The sequence below is a fragment of the Anoplolepis gracilipes genome, chromosome 8 (assembly GCF_047496725.1).
Source record: "Anoplolepis gracilipes chromosome 8, ASM4749672v1, whole genome shotgun sequence".
NCBI lineage: Eukaryota > Metazoa > Arthropoda > Insecta > Hymenoptera > Formicidae > Anoplolepis > Anoplolepis gracilipes.
In genome coordinates, this window is record NC_132977.1 from 668,629 (window position 1) to 688,525 (window position 19,897).

A 19,897-nucleotide genomic window follows, 5' to 3' on the forward strand; every position below is an offset into this window, starting at 1 on the left:
AAACTTTTATAATAACCAGACACGTTCGACAAATTCATTAACCACATAAAATATGTAGATGGCACGTTAGTATCGTGCGATCATAAGACATAAAATATATATATGTAGCTGAAGCATTAGTTGTCAATCGGACCAAGTCTCCTTTTCTAATCATGCCTTCCATGATCGTACGAGGAGAGGGGAAGCTCGGAAGCTTATGTTGCGCGTGATTAGACAAGGATACAAAGAGTACATATTCAGCGTTCTTTTTCTATTTCTTTATTCTGCGCATTTTCGTCCCTCTCGTCTATTCTATTCTTATATCTCTATAAATCGGACAATACATAGCGAGCATTATTAGATGTCGATATAAGCAAAGAGGAGTTGAAAAATAAATACATATTGGAATGTGATATGCGATATTCTTTAGATAGATTCGATTTGGTTGTATAATATTTGTACGGTAAATATATATATATATATATATATATATATATATATATATATATATATATCCAAATCATGTCAAAATTGCTCTAATCTTCTGATAGCCCTTTTATTCGCAAATCTTTCACCTTCACAGAAAAGATTTTGTATTCCGTAAAACGCGCTTTTATCGAAAATATAAATGTGCGCATTTAGTTCCCATTACTTACATTATATAATTTCAGAAATAAATGCGTGCATTTTTATTATCTATATAGTATGAATCTATAATTATATTATTATCTATATAGTATGAAGAATAAAAGCGCATTTTAAACATAGACCTTCGTGTTTTGTATGTCTATATGTATCGAACATACTGATAATTAAATAGAGATAAACTTGAGAATAGTTACTACAAACACACATATAATTAATTTAAATAAATTAATCTTTTATTAAGTTAAAAGGCATGACTTAAAAAATTTTAAAGTTAACTATAAAATTAATTTCAAAGTTAAATATTTCATTGATGTGAAACAGAAAAATCAAACTATTTTTATTTTACTATTTTATTATTTTTATTATGATATATAAATGATACAAACAACATAAAAATTATTTAATTCAATATTCTATAAAAAAAAACCAAGTTTCTTGAATATTATTATTAATCTTAAATATTTTAATTATAGATATTTATATATATACATATTTATAAACGTAAAATCATAATATTTCTTTCTTTTTTTCTTTATTTTATCTATTTAATATTACAAATGAATATATAATAATCAGCAATTTATTAATTATTTATTTTTATACTAGTTTATAAAAATATAAAAAAAAATGCTTAATGTGTAATATTATTGGCATTTTTTTTGTCCTTTTTGCTGGAAATAATCTTGTCTTAAGTTCTCATTAATCATTTGCCCAATTTTCATCCTGATCCATACAGGTGAAATTAAAGTGACGAATTTCTGAATACTATGTGCCCAGTATCCAGTGCTGCTATCCATTTTACCAAGAATGGCAATGGCATTTCTTGCATAAGTTGTGGCGTCAGGCACAAATATATTTGAAACCTGTGATTTTTAATAAAATGTATGTACATGAAAATTTCAATAATTGTATAAAGTAAATAAACTTCTGAAGGAAAGCAAATATACAATAATTCTCGAATAACAAGTGATAAAAAGTGCGAATAAAAATATCAAGTTATGACGCATAGCAAATTTTTCTTACGAAAATTAACAAAAAAAAATTAATTATTTTAATATTAGTTTAATAATAATACCTGAAGCCTATGGCTAAACGCATTCATTTTAGTATTGACGAAAAGAGGCGACAGATGATGAACAGTTATGCCATATCTAGAGTATTCCGCTCTGAGCGCATCGGAAAAGCTCTTTACGTACGCTTTTGTGGCAGCGTATACCGTCATTAATGGCAATGGTTGAAATTCAGATCCGGAAGAGACATTGACAATCGCGCCTCGTCCACGTTTCTGCATCTGTCCGATAACTAACCGCGTCATTAGCGTGGTCGCACCCACGTTCACGTTGATAATATCCCACAATTCCATCTCAGGCACCTCTCCAACGTACATAGGATATTCGTATTGTTTACCCACATTATTGACTTAAATAACAAAAATGATTAAGATATTATTTGTATTAAATTGTATGTATATTCTATTGTATCAAGACAAAATAAGTTATTTAACGATCGTTTAGAAACAATATTATTATAATCATCCTTTTTCATGTGTGTATTGGTATCTGCATCTATTCTATGAGAAAATTATCCGACAGTTAAATTAGAAATAGGATTTACACACATTTAATAGCCACGGACACCCAGTGTTAATACGAGTTAGTTTTTCAATTCAAATAAGATCTCATTTGCATCCTCATGAATACTTCTGCTCACAACGAAAGCTTATTCTTTCATAGAAATACACATATATATATATGTAATATATATATGCATGTATATATGATAAGAATATTAAACTTTTACATTCATTAACTATTTATAAGTGAAATATGATGGCGCAATTATATAACTATTTTTAAAAATCTAGCTTTCTATTTTTTGAGTTTGTAGTATTAAGTAATATTGATTTTTTAAAAGTAAACTTTTATCTAACTCTTTGTTAATTCTTTGATACAGTCAGATTGATTACGATCATTAAATAATAATAATTAAATTAATATATATAAAAATAAGTTTAATTTTACCTAATATACCGATAGATATATCTTCTAATTGAGAACGAATCTTGATAAAAGCATTTTCTCCCTCAGTGAAGTCCGCCGCTATAACTTTAACTTTGATTTTTGAATTTATTAATAATATTTCTTGTTTTGTCGATTCAAGTTTCTCTAAATTTCTGCTAATTAAAACTAAATTCACGTTTCTCATTGCTAATTCTTTAGCATAAGCTTTGCCAATACCGTCGGTTGATCCAGTGACAACTGAAATATTTATGCTTATCATAATTTATCTTTACAGTACACAATTAATATAAAAATTTATTATATAATTAATTTGTTTTTTTATAAAATTATCTTTGTCCTCGCTTTTTCTCTTTTATTACTCGGAAACGATGTATACAAAGTTGTATAAAAAATAATATAAAGTACAAAGTTAAAAAAATGTTGGAGTTTAGATTATATAAAAATTATTAATATAGTTTAAACTTTAAAAATATAACATTTTTTCACAAGATGTCTAAAGAGTAATTTATCGTACCTACCAGCCCATTCGCCAAATTTTGTTCGTAAATCGACTGGCTTTTTATCATATATTTGTATAATAATTTCCCATAGAGTACGCAGAACTTTCATAATCGGTCCAAGTAGAATCCATAAAGAAATTAAGCTAACCAGCAACCAAAATGCTATTAACAGTAGCATCTTCTCTCGTTACTTTGTACTTATGTATCGTATAATTATCTTTTATTTATAAGAATGCTAAAACAAAATCAGAGAAAATAGTTTTTTTATCTTTTCATTGTGTAAAATTAGTTAAACTATTTTTTTTCAAGCTTAAAATGAGTGATTTTTACAATATTAATAATAGCTAATAATTTATTACAGCATTAATAATATCGTGAAGATTTTTGCATTTATCAATAAAATGCTCGGTAGCGTCATTTATTTACATTACATTGCTGATATGTATTAATAATGCAATATATATATATATATATATATATAAAATAAAATCATGTATGCAATCATATATTAGTTTTATGCACAGCATGCATCTGTATTTGATTTTTTATTATTTAATAATGTTTATAGGCGTGTAACTGAGACTATCGAAATATATTGACAATACAATATAAGAAATATGAAATTGTTAGGCATCATTTTTTGCGAAACAAAACTAACCATATTTCCCATTTATATTATTGAATATATTACTTTTATCACGGTTAAATTTTTTGTTTTTTTTTAGATCTGCAGCACAAGATAGAACACACTTAATTAACACTTTGATTTTTATTTCCGACAATTATTCACGAATAATAATTTCAAATTCTAAACTTCTTACATGACTACGGAGTCGTCATTTAAGAAGACATTGCATTTGCAAGAGTAAAAGTTTGACATGTAAGAGTATTACCTAACTACATCAATTTCGGTAGCGTTATAAAAGTAATCGGCCGTTCCTTGTGACGGCACCTTTTAGCACATTTATTTTATCTATCTCTGTTGCTGCCTTTTTTCCTTATGTTCTATTTACTTTTATCTATCGTGCGTTGTCGATGCCGATCGTTTACGCGTACCGAATGTTCTAAGAACGAGGGTCGAAGCGAAACTAAACGTCATTTCGCTCGGGTAATTGTACAGAAGGCCAAGTCGAGAAGTCACGATACTTTCTCCATCTGCTGAGAATCTCGTACCTCTATGTACAATACATGTAATCCTGTACATGTAATCTTTGTGGTCCAAAATGTAGAAAAACTTTCGATTTTTATATTTACATATAGTTGGAAAATTTGTTTTAAATTTAACACAAATCGCATGTCCCAAACGGTCCACGGAAATTTTTTTGTTAATTTAACATGTTAGACGCCACACACACACATATATATTAAATAATAACATTAATATTATTTTTAACATTTTTATGTGAAATTTTTTGTTATTTTTTATAAATATGTTATAAGGTTACAATTAAAATTCTTTTACAATTACATAGATTGTCCCAGGACTAGTAAAAATTTTAATGACAGATTCTGAAATATTTTAAAGAAATATAATATAAAATGTCGATGTTACAGTGAAAAGTTTTAACTGCTTCTCGTTTTATAAGTATTTTTTTTCAATTTACAAGTAACTTTAAAATTTAATACGAAAATTTTAATGCCACTTGTATATAAAACGAAAAAGAATACTGATGTAAAATGAAAAGCAGTTAAAGCATCCCGCTATCTGGATATTTTTATATATTATAATATTTTCTTTAAAATATTCCACTAAATCTGTCATTCTGTTGGAGATTCTGAAACAACCTTTATAGAATTATAAAAAATTTTTAATACATTGTAACATTTATAAAAAATAATAATTATTAAAAAATTTCTCTTGATTTAGTCTTGAAATATTGTATATATATATATATATATATATATATATATATATATATATAAAGTGATTATAATAATAATAGAAGGATTGTATATATATATTCATTGTATATTCTGTATATAAATATGATATTTTATATAATTATGGTTGGGTATATAAATAACATAACGCACTAATAATAATGATTATGCTTGATAAAATAAAAAAGCAGATTTTTGCAATAATTTTGAATATACTGCTGATATTTGTGAGGCACACGTTAAGACACGTCGAGATCATGTTGAAAATTGACGGTATTAACAGTAACTCTTACATTATACACGGTAAAAAATTTTATTTTAAATTTAACACATTTCTTGTATCCCAATTTATCCACTCTAATTTTAATGTTAATTTAACAGAAGGCAAATATGTAAACAAATAATACAAATAATATGTAAAAAATTAACACAAAAATGTGAATTAGTGTAAGATTTACTTGTTAATCGTATTGTTTTAACTCTTAGGAACGGTGAATATTAACTCAATGCAGAAAAGTTAAAATAACATAACGACAGTATATGTTATATTAACATGAGACTATGTTAAAAATTTAACACAAAAATTTCTACACAAGGAAATTTCAACAAAAATACATAATGTTTTTTACCGTGTACAATAAACTTAACACTTTTTTCTGTAAATTTTATCAGATAAATTCTGTCACTAATAATTCAAAACTTATGTATAATGTAAAATTAAAGACACGTGCACACTTGAATTAACAGAACAGCAATATGTTAAATTAACAAGCAAATGTGTTACATTTGAACAGAAAATTTTAACTAACATACTTTTTAAAAAGAAAACACAAATTTTTTAACTATGATATATACTATTAGTGATTTATTGATGAAGGCTGAAATTAGCATTTTTTGTCATACAATGTAATTCCATGCTCACAATTAATGAAAATTATTTAAAGATCTTTTTTAAATAAGTTTTGTAGACTATATAATCTTGTTAATGATTCGACATTCACTCGTGAACATGTTGATACGTTGTTGAGCAATGATAAAGCTCATTGATGTCATGGCATGTCGATTCGTTGTTAGCCAATGTTAAAGCTCATTGACCCTTGACTCGTCTAAAGCCTCTAGTCTTACGAATATAGTTGACTGCATTTGTACGTAATCTATAATTTTCTCAGAGGAAACTAATGAGTTTGCTACAAATTATTACGTTTTACAATTGAAGCGTATAAAATTGCAAAACTCATTTACCTGATAGTGAGATTTAAATTTGACGACATATATATATATATATATATATATATATATATATATATATATATATATATATATATATTATACATATTATAAAATTTATAGGATCAATACTCAATCTTCTTAAATTCTTTTTCGATTTAATAAATTTAATCAATTTGGAAATGATTCATATTTAATAGAAATATCGAGAGATATAGTGATCATTATTTTTGCAAATTTCTATTTTTTTAATATATTTAACTAAATATTATATTAAAATTCTATTACATTTTTTAAATTAGTTGAAAAGTATAATTTTGTTATCCATTTAGTTTCTGACATTTATTTACAATTTACGGAAGTCCATCTTTTAATTATTCACAACTGGAAAATTAGTATCTCGATATTTTCATTAAAAAATCAGTTTTGAATTGTTAAACAAAGAATCATCATTAAAACTAGTAATTTTTAAACACTGTGTATAATATAGTTTTTCTTATCTTTATCATAAGTAAAATAGGAATAACTAATAATCATATGCATATTACTAATAAAATATCTTAGAATACCTTAAAATGCAAAATAAAATATTAAAATATAAAAGTTATGGCGCGAAAAGTTTTCGTGTAAATTACATAATAAGAATTACATAATCACGCGTGTAATTGTTTGTACAGCAGAAAAGTATTTTCAAGAAAGATCCTTGTGTATGACATAAAAGTGAAAGCAAGGTGCAGAAACCGCAAAGAGAAATGTCAGTGGACTATCTGTCAAAATGCAAGATGCAAGTAGATAATTAAGACAATGTAAAACGATTTAGTTGTGAAAAGATACTTAAGAAAGACCAAAGTGTTCAATTATTTTATTTGAATAAATTCTTTCGGTCGCTGTAAGGAAAAGCATTTCATGATTCATTAATATTAAAATTGATTATTGATAATACATTCTTTATGAGGTTTGTCATGAGGTCAGACAGACGAACTAATCAATTATGCATTATATGATTTTACGTTATGTGGCTTTTGGTTTCTTTGAGTATACATACGAACGATCGAAGGTGGGGAAGTCCGTGGATATGTGAACCGGATTGGAGGAAGACTAACTGATCCGGGACAACCGAAAAGAGAACGAGGACGGAAGAGCAGAGGCGCGCGCAGCGTCTTTCACTTCACACATCGGCACATCCTCGTTTCATTCCTGAGGGCCTACCAGGCGACCTAAGATCGCTGACTGCTACCCGGATCGGCTGCTTGACCACTCCGTTCTTTTTACGTATGTGCACGTGTCCGCTGAGGTGTTTCGCATCGTTGAACGATTTTGTCGCTGTCATTCTTTGCGATCCAAGTTTCAAGAAAGGTGAAACGAAAAGTGCCTTTTGGAAGAACTCTAGTCTTCAAACATTTTTTTACTCGAGAGAGAGAGAGAGAGAGAGAGAGAGAGAGAGAGAGAGAGAGAGAGAGAGAGAGAGAGAGACAGATTGCTTGTGTTAAATCTATTGGCATTCCGCTATTTTTGGAAAGTCCAAATCTTTACAAAGTTATGAGAAATATTGGTACGCTGCAACGCGTACTTTCAAGGATCTGCAATTTGCTCCGATTTTGAGAACGATCTATCTACCTAATCGAATTGTGGATCAAAGTAAATTACGAGAAAAGTAAGTTAAGTATGTTATTACAAAGGTATGGAAAATATCGTTTGTATTATAATACAAAGCATTTTAATTAAGTGTCTGTTATATAACACGTGGCGTACAAAATTTTGAAGCAATTATATAGTATTTGAGTGCATTTTCGCAATTCTTTAATGAACAAAACTAAAACCTTACCTGATCATCTGCCTGTCAGAGTTCCAGTTTTTATACCGAAAGTCCTTGAAAAGTAAAAGAATCCACCGCGGTCGGTTTCGAGCAATTTGCTTATTAGAAGTTAGTATAATACTCAACTAGTGTGCCGATTACTCTTCGTTATATTTTCATTTCATATCTCAATTTCGATGTTTGCGTAAAATAATCTGCATGTATTTTTACACATGTCTATCAGGCATTGAGATTATATTTCGTTTTTTTCCACCTAAATACCATTTATCATTTGCGATTCAACGTAATATGATATTTTATCGCTATTTTTTACATTCCTATAGATTGCGTATATGTTTAAAAAATAATAATATTCAATATTTTATCGTCATTTTTGCATTTCAAATAAGATTACCTATGTCTCACGAATAGTAGTTATAATATTTGATACAAAATCATTTAAAAATATTATTGTAATAATTTTCATAACATCATTTTTTTATTTAATGGAAACAGGATGAATAACAATAGCTTTAATTTTAAAAAATAATTTTTTTTCTTGCCCAATTTCTTGTGTGAAAAAGACTACTATATTTGTATTCAAAAAAGATAAAAATTCTCAATAGCAATTTTGAATTCAGAACAACATACAATTGCTGCCTACTTTTATAATACGACTTTTAAGTATAACCATGCATATCAAAGAGGAGATATTGTCTGCATTGTAATATGTAATTCAACTTGCGTTTCTTGTGCTACGACCGTAACATTGACCTAGAAAGTTACATTGCGACTCATTTCTCTATATCGAAAAAAAGAAAATGCGATGAATCAATCAAAGATAAAATAAAAAAATTATAAAAAAAAACAAGAACTATTTTGCAACGCAAGCCAGTGAGAAATACAGATCGAAAAAGGTCTATTAGATATCTATTAGATATCTATTGGCGTCTACAAATACTGACAACCGTCTTTTCGATTTGTCATTTTTCATTGAGAATGTATATCATTATGCAAATGATTAGTTAAATAAAAAATAAAAAATTATGTTACCATATATCTTAAACACTTTTAATAACGATTACGCTATTTTTTATAATATTACTAATCATAATTGCAAAATTAGCTTGGAAATTGATCTGGAAAACTACTGCCGGCGTCAAACGATTCTTGTATTTGTTTCGTTTCCTGTTCTAAATCAGGGTTTTAAATCCGCATCGATGATTGCCGTCACCTACTTACATTTATTGCTAACGATTAGCATATAAATTTAATAAACGTGCTTGTATCACTTGGAAACTTTATGATAAAACGTTATCTTAGATCTGAAATATTTTTGATTATATTTTTCCCCCTTTAATAACGAATAACAATAAATAATTTAATTTAATTGTTTATTGCACAATTGTACAAATAACACTTATGTCTTCGACATATTCTGTAAATTTTTAAAATTTATGTATCACTATGATGTATATAAATATATAAAATCTAGAATTATCTTATCACTTATTGTGAATTCTCTTAATGGAAGGAAGTAGTGTTTCATTTTAACGATGTTATCTAATATTCATGACGAATCGATAATTTAATCATAGTGGGCGTATTTTCCCGTATCAATGACATGTATTTACATTTAATCGATAATAAGATAGAGGAAATATAACATTTATAAACTATATAAAACCATTGTATTATAATTTTGCAATAATGTTCTTGTGAAATAAAGAATTGTATAAAATAGTTGTATTTTCTTTGCAGAATTAGATTTTTACAATCTACGATATTTTTCCAAAAAGTTCAATGTCCGCGGTGAACAAAGGAAAACGATGGCAGGATGTCGAATGTGGAGGATAATTTTAGTCGTTATCATTATGTGGGAAACGACTACAAACGCAAACAGTGCGAACGTCGCGCAAACCACTGGAAATGAAGGTGACAGGAAACCGTTCGAGCCGAACAAATACATTTATTCGTGGACAGGGCCAAATGCTTTGGCCAGATCGGCCTTGGTGGAGCGACAGGAAAGACTAGCGTATAATTGCGAGCTCGAAACTAGCGAGGTGGAAACTGTCGATGCATTAAATCCAGAATTATTCAGAAATATTCTTGTCGATAATTTGCACGAATTGCTCTATTGCTATGTTCCAAAGGTGCTAAATTTACTGCCTTGTTTTTCATTAAGATTATTTATAACAATTTGTGTATAATAACAGTACAATAATTGCATATAATAATATATATATATATATATATATATATATATATATATATATACCGATTAAATTCAGAATTTTTTATATATTTAAGAAAAAATATTAAATCTATTTTTTTTTGCATGTGTATTTTAAAGCGATTTTATTTTTCAGGTAGCTTGCACAAACTGGAAGCGTGTACTAATGATCGCGACCGGAAAATGGCCCGGTAATGATCCTTTAAAAATACCGGCCGATCAAGCTCATTCACCGGGTACTTTTCAACGATTAAGCAATTATACTCTACCCGAGATACAGAAGAAATTGGCGACGTATGACAAGCTGATTGTAGTGCGACATCCTCTAGAAAGGCTTTTATCGGCTTATCGAAATAAATTCGAAACTAAACACGAAAAAAGTGCAAAATATTTCCAGAGCCGTTTCGGCAAGAAAATCATCAAAGTAAAGAATCTTCTTAAATCTAACGCGATTTTTTGTGCAGCTTTATTTTGGATATAATTGTTGTAAGATTATAGATTTTAATGACTAAACCGTGGCGAATATATACATAGAAATATCCAAAATTATATTATATTATTGTAAAGGAAGTTATACACCGAGAGTTGCGTGAATCTAAATGGAAAAAAATTAGGCATTATAAAAAAGCTAAATGCTTACTTCTTCAGTAATTTCATCATATTTAGAAGTACCGTATAATTACGGACTCTTAGAATATAATTACGTAGTTAATTGCGCAGGCTGTCCTACTTTTATCGTATTAACCGTTAATGACAGATTCCATACGCAAATGGAGTCAATATTAATAATAAGCATATATGTTTAGTAAAGACATATAAATGGCTTTTAATTAGGTTAATATTATTTTATTTATAGAAATACAGATCGAATGCCACCGAGAATTCTCTAAAGAACGGTGATGACGTGACATTTCGAGAGTTTGTTGATTTCGTTACCGATGATTCCGAAAATGGAACTCGAAATGAACATTGGAGACCTATATACGAGTTGTGCCAACCATGTATAGTTAATTATAATCTCATAAGTAAATACGAGAGTTTGGTCGAAGATGCCACAGAAGTTCTCGAACGGATCGGCGTAACGTCTATGAAGTAAGCACACGTGTGATAACAAAGTAATAAAATTGTTAAATGTTGGAGTTTTTACTCAAAAATAATTTATTTTTTATCATTTGTGCAGTTTTCCAACTAAGCCATCAAGCAGCGAACCGACATCGAGAAAATTAAATAGATACTACTCTACTTTAAGTTACAAACAACTTCGTAAACTGGTAGATTTGTACAAATTAGATTTAAGGTTGTTCGATTACTCGTTGGAGGATGTGCTGGGATTTTCTTTGGCTTAAATCACCCATTATAATATTAACAAAAACAGAGGTATGTGATATATGAGCTTAATGTCAGATTACTAATGGTAGCTTTTTGCGTGTTTAACATTTACTATTATTAATATAAGCACACAGTTCCATGCATTAACATAAATAATTATTACTGCATTTTATAAGTGTATATACAAGACGTTTTCTGAAATCTTAGATTTCAATTTTAACGACAAACTCTTTAAACTAATCTTTGATAAAGTAGACACTTCTTTTTATACATATAAATGAAATATCCTGCTACCTCATATTATATGTATACAGATCAATGACCTTGAGATTATTTATTAAATTATTATATATGGTCGGTAAATTTTCGGTGTCAGTTTGGAGATTTAAACCGTTTCTTTGTCTCTTAATAAAGAGCATTTCTGAGATTAATCTCTTATAATGGGGAATTTCATTAATAATTTATAAAAAAAATATAAATCTTGTCTGTACATCTTATTTTTCATTATCTTATTTAACATTTTAAAATGTCTTTTTTATATATTAAGATAAATCAGCATTATCAATATGAGCGAACAATCAAAATTAAGATAAAAAAATGGATTTTGATATTTTTACATATATATAAAGCTGTGTTAAATAAGTGATTGAACAAATGTAAAAACTGATTTATAAATGAAGTATGAAATGAATGAATTATGCACGCAATATCGCACCAAAAAGATTTAAGATCAATTAGATTAGCTAAAGAAAATAAATGAACCTGGTTTTTTTGTGTCAAAAAAAAATTACCGTCGATTTTTCAAGTCGAGTTCCATAAAAATTATGTAAAACATACATCTTGCAATCTTTATATCAACATGCAATTTATAGAACGAAACTTTATCTTAGAATGTTCCTTATATATATATATCTGCATTTCGTGATAAATATATACAGTTTCGCTTTACTATTTTTATAATGTATATACAGTGTGTCATATCGTATTCAAAGCTATTGCTTTGAATGTAGCCATATTTGCGTGCATATTATATGATATTATATGACGTCAAACTATATTAACCCTCAAACTAAACACGTTTTTTTGCCACCGTAATCCTGAACGCGTAGGTAACTGGAGTCCGAGTTAATTTTTGTACTCTAAAATTACTTAAAAAATTCTACAAAAATTTACACATTTTTTTTTAAGTTTAAACTAAAAGTTTATGTAATAGAGTTAAAGAAAAAATATTTCCTCGAGATTTTGTTAAAATTTTTTTAAATCGATGGAATAAACATGGCACGGACACGAAAGACCCACGTGTTCAGTTTGAGAGTTAATATTTATTATAAAATTCTAGATTTTCTATTCAGAAAGTCCATAAAGATTAGAAACTCAAAACTAATTAGTTACCAATCAATTAATTATTTGTTATAGATAAAAGTGTATAGTGTATATAGCATTGTTAATAGTATGGTATGCGTTACATGTATTATATATTCAACAATAAATTATGTAATTAAAATTTACAAATTGACCAGTCAGTCATCTAATTACTAAGCGACCAATAAATTGTTTCAGTTGCTGACATTACAATAGATTGACTTAATAAGTTAGAAAATAAAAATAATCAATAATAATTTCTCGAGAGAATACTATTTTCCTTAGATATAAATTTAAATATATTTTCGTGGATAATAATTTCTGTCAGTTTTAGAGTAGCCTAGTTTAGTGAGAAATATAGGGGTATCTAATACATGTGTTTTTCACGAGAAAAACGTTACATAACTACCAGCTGGAGTTCAGGTCGGAAGTGTTCGTACATTGTCCACATGAAGATTGATGTCTGACTAAACGAGTTAAATTTAAACGGGAGCTCGAAAATGATGGACGGCCTCCTATATTGGCACACATCGGTTAAAGAGTGAAAGCTTAATCGCGCGCAACAGTTCTGGCAGTTCCTAGAGCCGAACGAGTTTCAAATTAACACGGATCCGTCTTACAGTTTTCAGTTATGCTTAATGGATTTAGGCATATTAATTTCAACAACGATCTTGAACCTGTCAATACTTATCGCATTTCGACGGTTATCCAGCAAGGCAAGCGATCAAGAGTCATTTTTGTCAGGAAGTTACGTCCAACATTCACAATGCCTTAATATAACTCGAGGTAGCGGAATTCGTTATATGCTGTGCGAGAAATATTAGCCGATGGTGGGATCTCGTTTTCTACCAATCCTGAAGCAGAAGATGGTCGATGGGAAGGTGCGACACGGTACGCGCGAATGAACGGGTGGGGTTGACGATGGTTCCTGGAGGAATTTCGGGATCACAGAGAGCCCGAGTGCGTGGGTCCTGCGCCGCATGATCTAGTCTATCATTGCACGTAAGACGACGAGGAACGAATTTCTGGATTCGAGTTACCTCAAAGACAGAAAGTCAACAGTTTTGTGTTTTCATATGTAATAATAACGTTTGCAATCAAAAATAAAATTCCAAGCATTATAGAAAAATTTCATTCGAAACGTTCGCAAATTGTGATAATTCAAGCATTCGTGAGTATTGCCATCATTTCTCGAATGAATTGTCTGCAATGAGATTAATAAAAATAAATATAATGTTATATATGCAATGTAATTGTAAATTGCTGGAAATTGATTTGAGATTAAAAAAGATAATTTAATGTTTACAAAAATTAAAATTAATTATTTTATTTCAACTCTATATATAAACTTACGAAAAGAATGATTGATTATTTCGTACGTAATCTATATAGAATAAAAGTAGGACAAATTTATTGGATAGTATAATAGTGAATAATGAGATTTATATGCGACAATATGTATATAGAGCGTGTGCTGTCCATATCAATCAAAAAATGCCACAAGCGACCCACGAGACGCAGAACATTTTGATGACGTACTTCATTCTTATTCTTCTATTAATCTCACTTTGGGTATTATACTCGGGGTTATTCTTTTAATCACAGCAGACATTCCTTATCATGGTAAGTTACTATTAATACATGTATTATTTAAATTTTCATATACAATCTACTTACTTATTTGTATTTAAATATATTCTGGTACTTTTTGATTTTTTTTTTCTTATATATAATTTTATTATATATAATTTGTCTTATGACATGGAAGGGAAAAAGACTTTTGTTCTTTTTATTTATACACGTACAAAATTACATGAATTATAAAGATATTTATAATTTGAAAGATATGTTACTATGTATATGATATGAGAATACATATATGAACAAAACGATATTGTTACGTTGGTCATTGAAATCTCCAAACAGTAGATTTCATTATTCATTTTAATTTGACATTAATTCGATTCATCTTACGATCGTTTTCTATACGTTTTTCATTATCGATTAATCAGGAAATATCAATAACATAAATTAAAGAAATAATTCAACTTGCGTTTAATGATATCTTAAATATAATACGTCATATTTTAGGGCTGAAAAACAGAGAAGACCCGCGTGTCAAAAGGCGGATGCATTCGAAGGATCCAAAATGGACACTTCATTCGAAAAACTCATCACCGATTCTCATCATCATTTATTATATTTTTTCTTGATGCCTGGAAATATATGTTTCACGCAAATTGCTTTTGATCGAGTGACCGATTTTTACGATGAAAATTATTTAAAAATATATATATATTTCCACTAGGAAATAGAAAAATTTTAGACTCACTCTCTTCTATCATCTTGTATCTATGTTTTTGCTGCTCTGTCGTGGAAATCGGCCATCTGTTAAAATTAATTATATTACAATAATTGTAGCGTCTAAGAGATGATTAACAATGAACACTTTATCTGAACTTAAAATAATTTATTATCTCATCAACATTTCTACAGCTAAAATTTACATTGTCATGAACTGTGCTCATTTGAGGTCACCGAAATAGATCAGATTATCTCACGTGCATTCATATCGAGTCTATCTCGTTTACTTTGGATTTTGGTATCAGGTTAATTGAAATTTATTTGTAGTACATCTTCAATATATAATATCATAATATATGATATCATAAAATAAATCTCTTCGTTTAAAATACCGGCTAAAAATTATTTTGTTTCTTAGGAAATAATTTGCCATCATATATTAATTAGTTGTGACAAGAGAAATTACGAAAAATAATTTTTGTTGCAAAATGCAACAAAAACAGGACGTTTTTCGAGACGCGGAAGGTATGCCCGCGAGAGATACGTGGGCGTTTACTCCAAAAATAGTCGACGCTTCCAGCTCTCAAAGTTCGACCATACGTTCACGTAGAACTAAATCAGTATTTTCGACAACATTCACGAAAATAGATGACGTGATTAGTGCACATTTCAATGCTGGGCAGCAATTAGCGCACGCTGCATTAACGAAAAGCTTTCAAATATTGCATAAGGCAGAAATTTTCTTGAGACACCACCGTATGACTCGCGTATCGAATTACTTGCTTGTTTTATTCGAAACTTCTGAAATATTCTTCACGATATAAATATCCACCTTAGCATCTACGAAATATCTTCTCTTTTTCACGCCGGTCAACAATTTTTATGTCTCATATATTTGCGAAATTAAATATCAAGTTTACTGGCCTTCAACATCCAGTGCTCTTTCTCTTTGCCACTTTTTTCATTTCGATAAATCTGTCATCTCTGTGATCTTCTGTGATCATATCGTAACATTCGTTACATCTGTATGTTTCTATTTCGAGCATATCCCTTATATTATTGCCAACATTAATAAACAGGTGCGTGCAGGTGTCGATAACGATATATATATTAAATGCGATATATTTTTAACTGCATCACAATATACAACCGAGAAAGATCCTAAAGTAGGATCAAAAATTAAATAGCATTATCTGTGTATATATATATATATACATATATAGTTCACAGATCATTTTCTACTTGGTTCTAAAAATTATCGGACGATTATAGGATATTATCTCTAGTAGATCTTTTCACGGGCGTGGACTTAAATACGTTACGGCAGCGCTCCAGTAATCGCTCAAAATAGATCTAATCGTTCCAGATTTGTTATGCTGACGATGTGGCGCCCGGGTGTCCTGACCCGAGAAAGAGAGAGAGAGAGAGAGAGAGAGAGAGAGAGAGACAACGTATATCCAATGTAACGATGACAATTATTTTTCGCGCAATTACTTTTTCGATGACAATGCAATTATTAGAGATATATACATATTTAACGAGTTGCGCAACATATGTGTAGTTATATATGTATAGTTCTCTATTTCACATATGATATTGAATACATTATTAATAAAATTTCTGATCGTTGATAATTATTTTGATTTCTTTTTCTTATAGTAAGAACGAAAAAATAATTCGATAAAGTAAAAAATTTCCACGATGCTTATAAAACTAGCTCCCAGGAAAAGACTAAATATGCCGCCAATCGAAGCTAAAAAAAAATTTTTTTAGTTAAGACTTTGAAACAATATATATTATATGCAAATGGAAACAATTATTTACCTAATAAATATAATTCATCGGCAATCGGTATTTCATTCGTTTGTGTAAATATGTCGGAATTAAAAAATACTCTTAGAATAGCTTGAGTGTTTGTAATATTCTGGCTGAAATTCAATTTTATATTCAATTATATATATATATATATATATATATATATATATATATATAAAATATATATAATATTATATATATATGTATATAATATTATATATATATATATATATATATATATATATATATATATATATTTAAAGAGAGAGAGAAATATTTCAAGTAACATGTTTTTTCAATGTTTAATTACAACTTACTAAAACAGCTGAAGATTGAAATCTTGAACACCATTTAGCGTAAGCAAAGAACTTCGTATATCGTAATATATATTCCAGCATGGATTTTGACATTCACACGTAAAATTGTCTTGATAGATATTATGAATGATCCGTGTATTGTTTGTATTTTCGTAAAGGCAGTTGAAATCTTCCCACTGGCAGATCTGGAAGCATTAACTAAGATATATTAATACATGAAAAGCTACACATTGGAAAAAACTAATTTTTGGAAAAATTTCAAGTTACCCTTAAAGAATATTTAATCGCTATGGGTGCGTAGTAATAAGGTAAGCAACCACAGATTTGTTGAACAGCCTCGATAGAGCAGCTAGAAAAACAGTTTGAATATCGATATGTAGGAAAATATTTTAATTTAGTTTCCTCGCTTGCGCAACGCGGAACCAGTTGACCGCGAATATTTCGATTATAATATCCGGCTATCTTTCGGTTGGTAAATGGAACTACACCGATCTATCAAATAAAAAAAAATAATCATTTATTATGCGAGATAAAACAGATTGGAGAAATGTTTAACCATTTTTCTTTATAGTCGCGTGAAAAAAAACCTAGACGTATTTGTAAAAATATTTGATTACCCGTAATTCTTGGCCTATTTGTAAAACTTGTCTACGAGATACGGATTCGACATATTCCAGAGGATGATGAACAAATACCTATTTTGTAGAAAGTATATATATTTATTCGTATATAAATAATATACATTTTGAATATTTGCAATTAAAAACAGATAAAAAGCAAATATCTTTGTGTAAATAATTTTCGTGACTATGAATAAATTTTAATAGCGCGTACAAATAGACTTATTTTGCATAACGTTTAAAAATGTTAAAAATAAAATAGCGTTAATTTTTTTACCACAAGACCAATGGAGTTTGATGAAAAGGTGGTGGATTTCTCCAAATTGACGTTTATCAAATCTCGTTTCATGACAACAGTAAGACCGGCTCTTGGTCCAAACAACATAGAGTTGAGGAGATCTGAGTCCTTTGTGGTTCTAATTTGTTCGAAACAAAGCTATATGTGTGAGATAATTTTATATCATTTTAAGTATAATTAAATGAACATAATTACCTGTCGGTTCGTATATCATCTTCGAGAAGATAGTTAAAAGAACAACACACACCTGATTGAGTAAAAGATAATTTAAACAATTTGTTGCAATCTTTCTTATTGCCTTCCCACGTACACAATTCAAATAAATCTTCGCAAGATCGCAAAAGTTTCAAGAAATCTATCAAACTTAGACGATTTATTTTTAACAGTGCTTCCAAATTCTTTATGTACTTCCTACCGGCGGGAACATTTAGGTTCGCAAATGCAGGTGCATATCTGAGAAAAATAACGTAAAAATTTGTCATTAATTATAAGATTATTTAGATTATTACCAAAGTTCTTTTTCCAAGAATTGGTGATCACTTACTTTTGAACAAATTATATGCATTGTTAGTGAAAAATGTACATACTTGAGTAGGAACATCGCCGTATCGTTAGTCATGTTGGGTGGCAATTGCAAACTTTCCAATACCTTTATGCGTCTCGAAAGTTTTGGAAATAATAATGGACACATAGTAATAGCTGGGAAAGGGACCATAGCTACTGGGGTGTGAAATGATTCAATGACGGTGCGAGTTGGATTAGTACTATAACGTATCCAGGTTTTCCAAAACATCCAAGATAAAACTAATAAAAAAAAAAAGAAATCACTTATCTGATGAATCTAATATATGTTACTCACTTGTAATTAAAGTATAAAACATTTATATTTTTTATTTATAAAGATATATCTTTGTACATATGTAAAGCATATATTTGTTACCCACACAGGAAGCTGCCAATCATGATTAAAATCCAGAAGAGCTTTCCGAGGACTGTAGATCTTATTCGTAATTTGCCAAGGTATTTCACACCGTGCACTGAACTGTCATACAGGTATTCTTGCAGAAAGTGACGGGCAATTTGTTTTGTACTTTCTGTCGATTCATCGCCGTACGATTCAATGTTAAAGTTATCGAATGATCTATTGTTTGTCTTCTTCGAGACTTCTATTTGATCCACTATGATTCGATTTATTGCATGTTTTTTCGTCCGCGAAACATCATATCCATTTAATATCATAATGGAGACACTCTAGAATACTTGTTTCTTAATATTCAGTGATCACTGTTGCACACTGTTTCACTTAATGCACCTGACAATGTTTCTTCTACGTTAAATTGTTTTATACTGGTGTTTGACTAGAATTATGATTTTATCGCACGTAGAAAGTTAGATTGTTGTGATCAAACATGCAAACGTTGCGTGTCAAGGTTCGCTTTACATTTTTTATTAAGCTTTGCACAATTAATCAAATAATCGATGGAAAATTATTTTATTATCAGATAAACAGTATGTATGTCTTGAGTGGATTTATTTTCCGATGCTCACTGAAAGTATAAATTAATTTT

At 29.0% G+C, this 19,897-nt stretch overlaps 3 protein-coding genes across 5 annotated transcripts; 1 reads left to right on the forward strand and 2 right to left on the reverse strand.

Moving 5' to 3' along the window:
• Positions 1 to 1,256: 1,256 nt before the first annotated feature.
• Positions 1,257 to 8,200, reverse strand: LOC140668321 (inactive hydroxysteroid dehydrogenase-like protein 1). Of its 3 annotated transcripts, none has more exons than XM_072897232.1 (5): positions 8,082 to 8,200; positions 3,167 to 3,383; positions 2,649 to 2,885; positions 1,703 to 2,046; positions 1,257 to 1,490 (listed from the first exon to the last, which is right to left on the reverse strand). In XM_072897232.1, the coding sequence occupies exons 2-5, from the start codon at positions 3,324 to 3,326 to the stop codon at positions 1,272 to 1,274; spliced, it is 960 nt and encodes a 319-aa protein (XP_072753333.1). In that variant the 5' UTR covers positions 3,327 to 3,383; positions 8,082 to 8,200; the 3' UTR covers positions 1,257 to 1,271. The 3 variants fall into 3 exon arrangements, with proteins under 3 accessions (XP_072753333.1, XP_072753332.1, XP_072753335.1); XM_072897231.1 differs by lacking the exon at positions 8,082 to 8,200 and adding an exon at positions 7,302 to 7,515; XM_072897234.1 differs by lacking the exon at positions 8,082 to 8,200 and adding an exon at positions 4,042 to 4,515.
• LOC140668319 (carbohydrate sulfotransferase 11) lies at positions 7,728 to 15,541 on the forward strand. Its single transcript, XM_072897229.1, has 7 exons — positions 7,728 to 7,910; positions 9,813 to 10,204; positions 10,421 to 10,708; positions 11,141 to 11,376; positions 11,465 to 14,146; positions 14,442 to 14,598; positions 15,067 to 15,541. The coding sequence occupies exons 2-5, from the start codon at positions 9,881 to 9,883 to the stop codon at positions 11,628 to 11,630; spliced, it is 1,014 nt and encodes a 337-aa protein (XP_072753330.1). The 5' UTR covers positions 7,728 to 7,910; positions 9,813 to 9,880; the 3' UTR covers positions 11,631 to 14,146; positions 14,442 to 14,598; positions 15,067 to 15,541.
• A 91-nt stretch (positions 15,542 to 15,632) lies between these two features.
• On the reverse strand, positions 15,633 to 19,851 carry LOC140668318 (sodium channel protein Nach). Its single transcript, XM_072897228.1, has 9 exons — positions 19,274 to 19,851; positions 18,917 to 19,133; positions 18,525 to 18,782; positions 18,309 to 18,447; positions 18,029 to 18,106; positions 17,679 to 17,903; positions 17,412 to 17,596; positions 17,104 to 17,207; positions 15,633 to 17,032 (listed from the first exon to the last, which is right to left on the reverse strand). The coding sequence occupies exons 1-9, from the start codon at positions 19,566 to 19,568 to the stop codon at positions 16,914 to 16,916; spliced, it is 1,620 nt and encodes a 539-aa protein (XP_072753329.1). The 5' UTR covers positions 19,569 to 19,851; the 3' UTR covers positions 15,633 to 16,913.
• Between the last annotated feature and the right edge of the window lie 46 nt (positions 19,852 to 19,897).

Bases quoted from the DNA above. Each gene is read 5' to 3' on its own strand.
- LOC140668318 (XM_072897228.1), bottom strand. From the start codon at position 19,568: ATGATATTAAATGGATATGATGTTTCGCGGACGAAAAAACATGCAATA. The intron at 18,783-18,916 runs GTATGTACATTT...TATTTTTCTCAG, and splicing joins ACGGCGATGTTCCTACTCAA to ATATGCACCTGCATTTGCGA. The intron at 18,448-18,524 runs GTAATTATGTTC...CGAACAAATTAG, and splicing joins GATGATATACGAACCGACAG to AACCACAAAGGACTCAGATC.
- LOC140668321 (XM_072897232.1), bottom strand. From the start codon at position 3,326: ATGCTACTGTTAATAGCATTTTGGTTGCTGGTTAGCTTAATTTCTTTA. The intron at 2,886-3,166 runs GTAGGTACGATA...TAAATATTTCAG, and splicing joins AAAATTTGGCGAATGGGCTG to TTGTCACTGGATCAACCGAC. The intron at 1,491-1,702 runs GTATTATTATTA...TAAAAATCACAG, and splicing joins CGTTTAGCCATAGGCTTCAG to GTTTCAAATATATTTGTGCC.
- LOC140668319 (XM_072897229.1), top strand. From the start codon at position 9,881: ATGGCAGGATGTCGAATGTGGAGGATAATTTTAGTCGTTATCATTATG. The intron at 10,709-11,140 runs GTAAAGAATCTT...TTTTATTTATAG, and splicing joins TCGGCAAGAAAATCATCAAA to AAATACAGATCGAATGCCAC. The intron at 11,377-11,464 runs GTAAGCACACGT...TCATTTGTGCAG, and splicing joins ATCGGCGTAACGTCTATGAA to TTTTCCAACTAAGCCATCAA.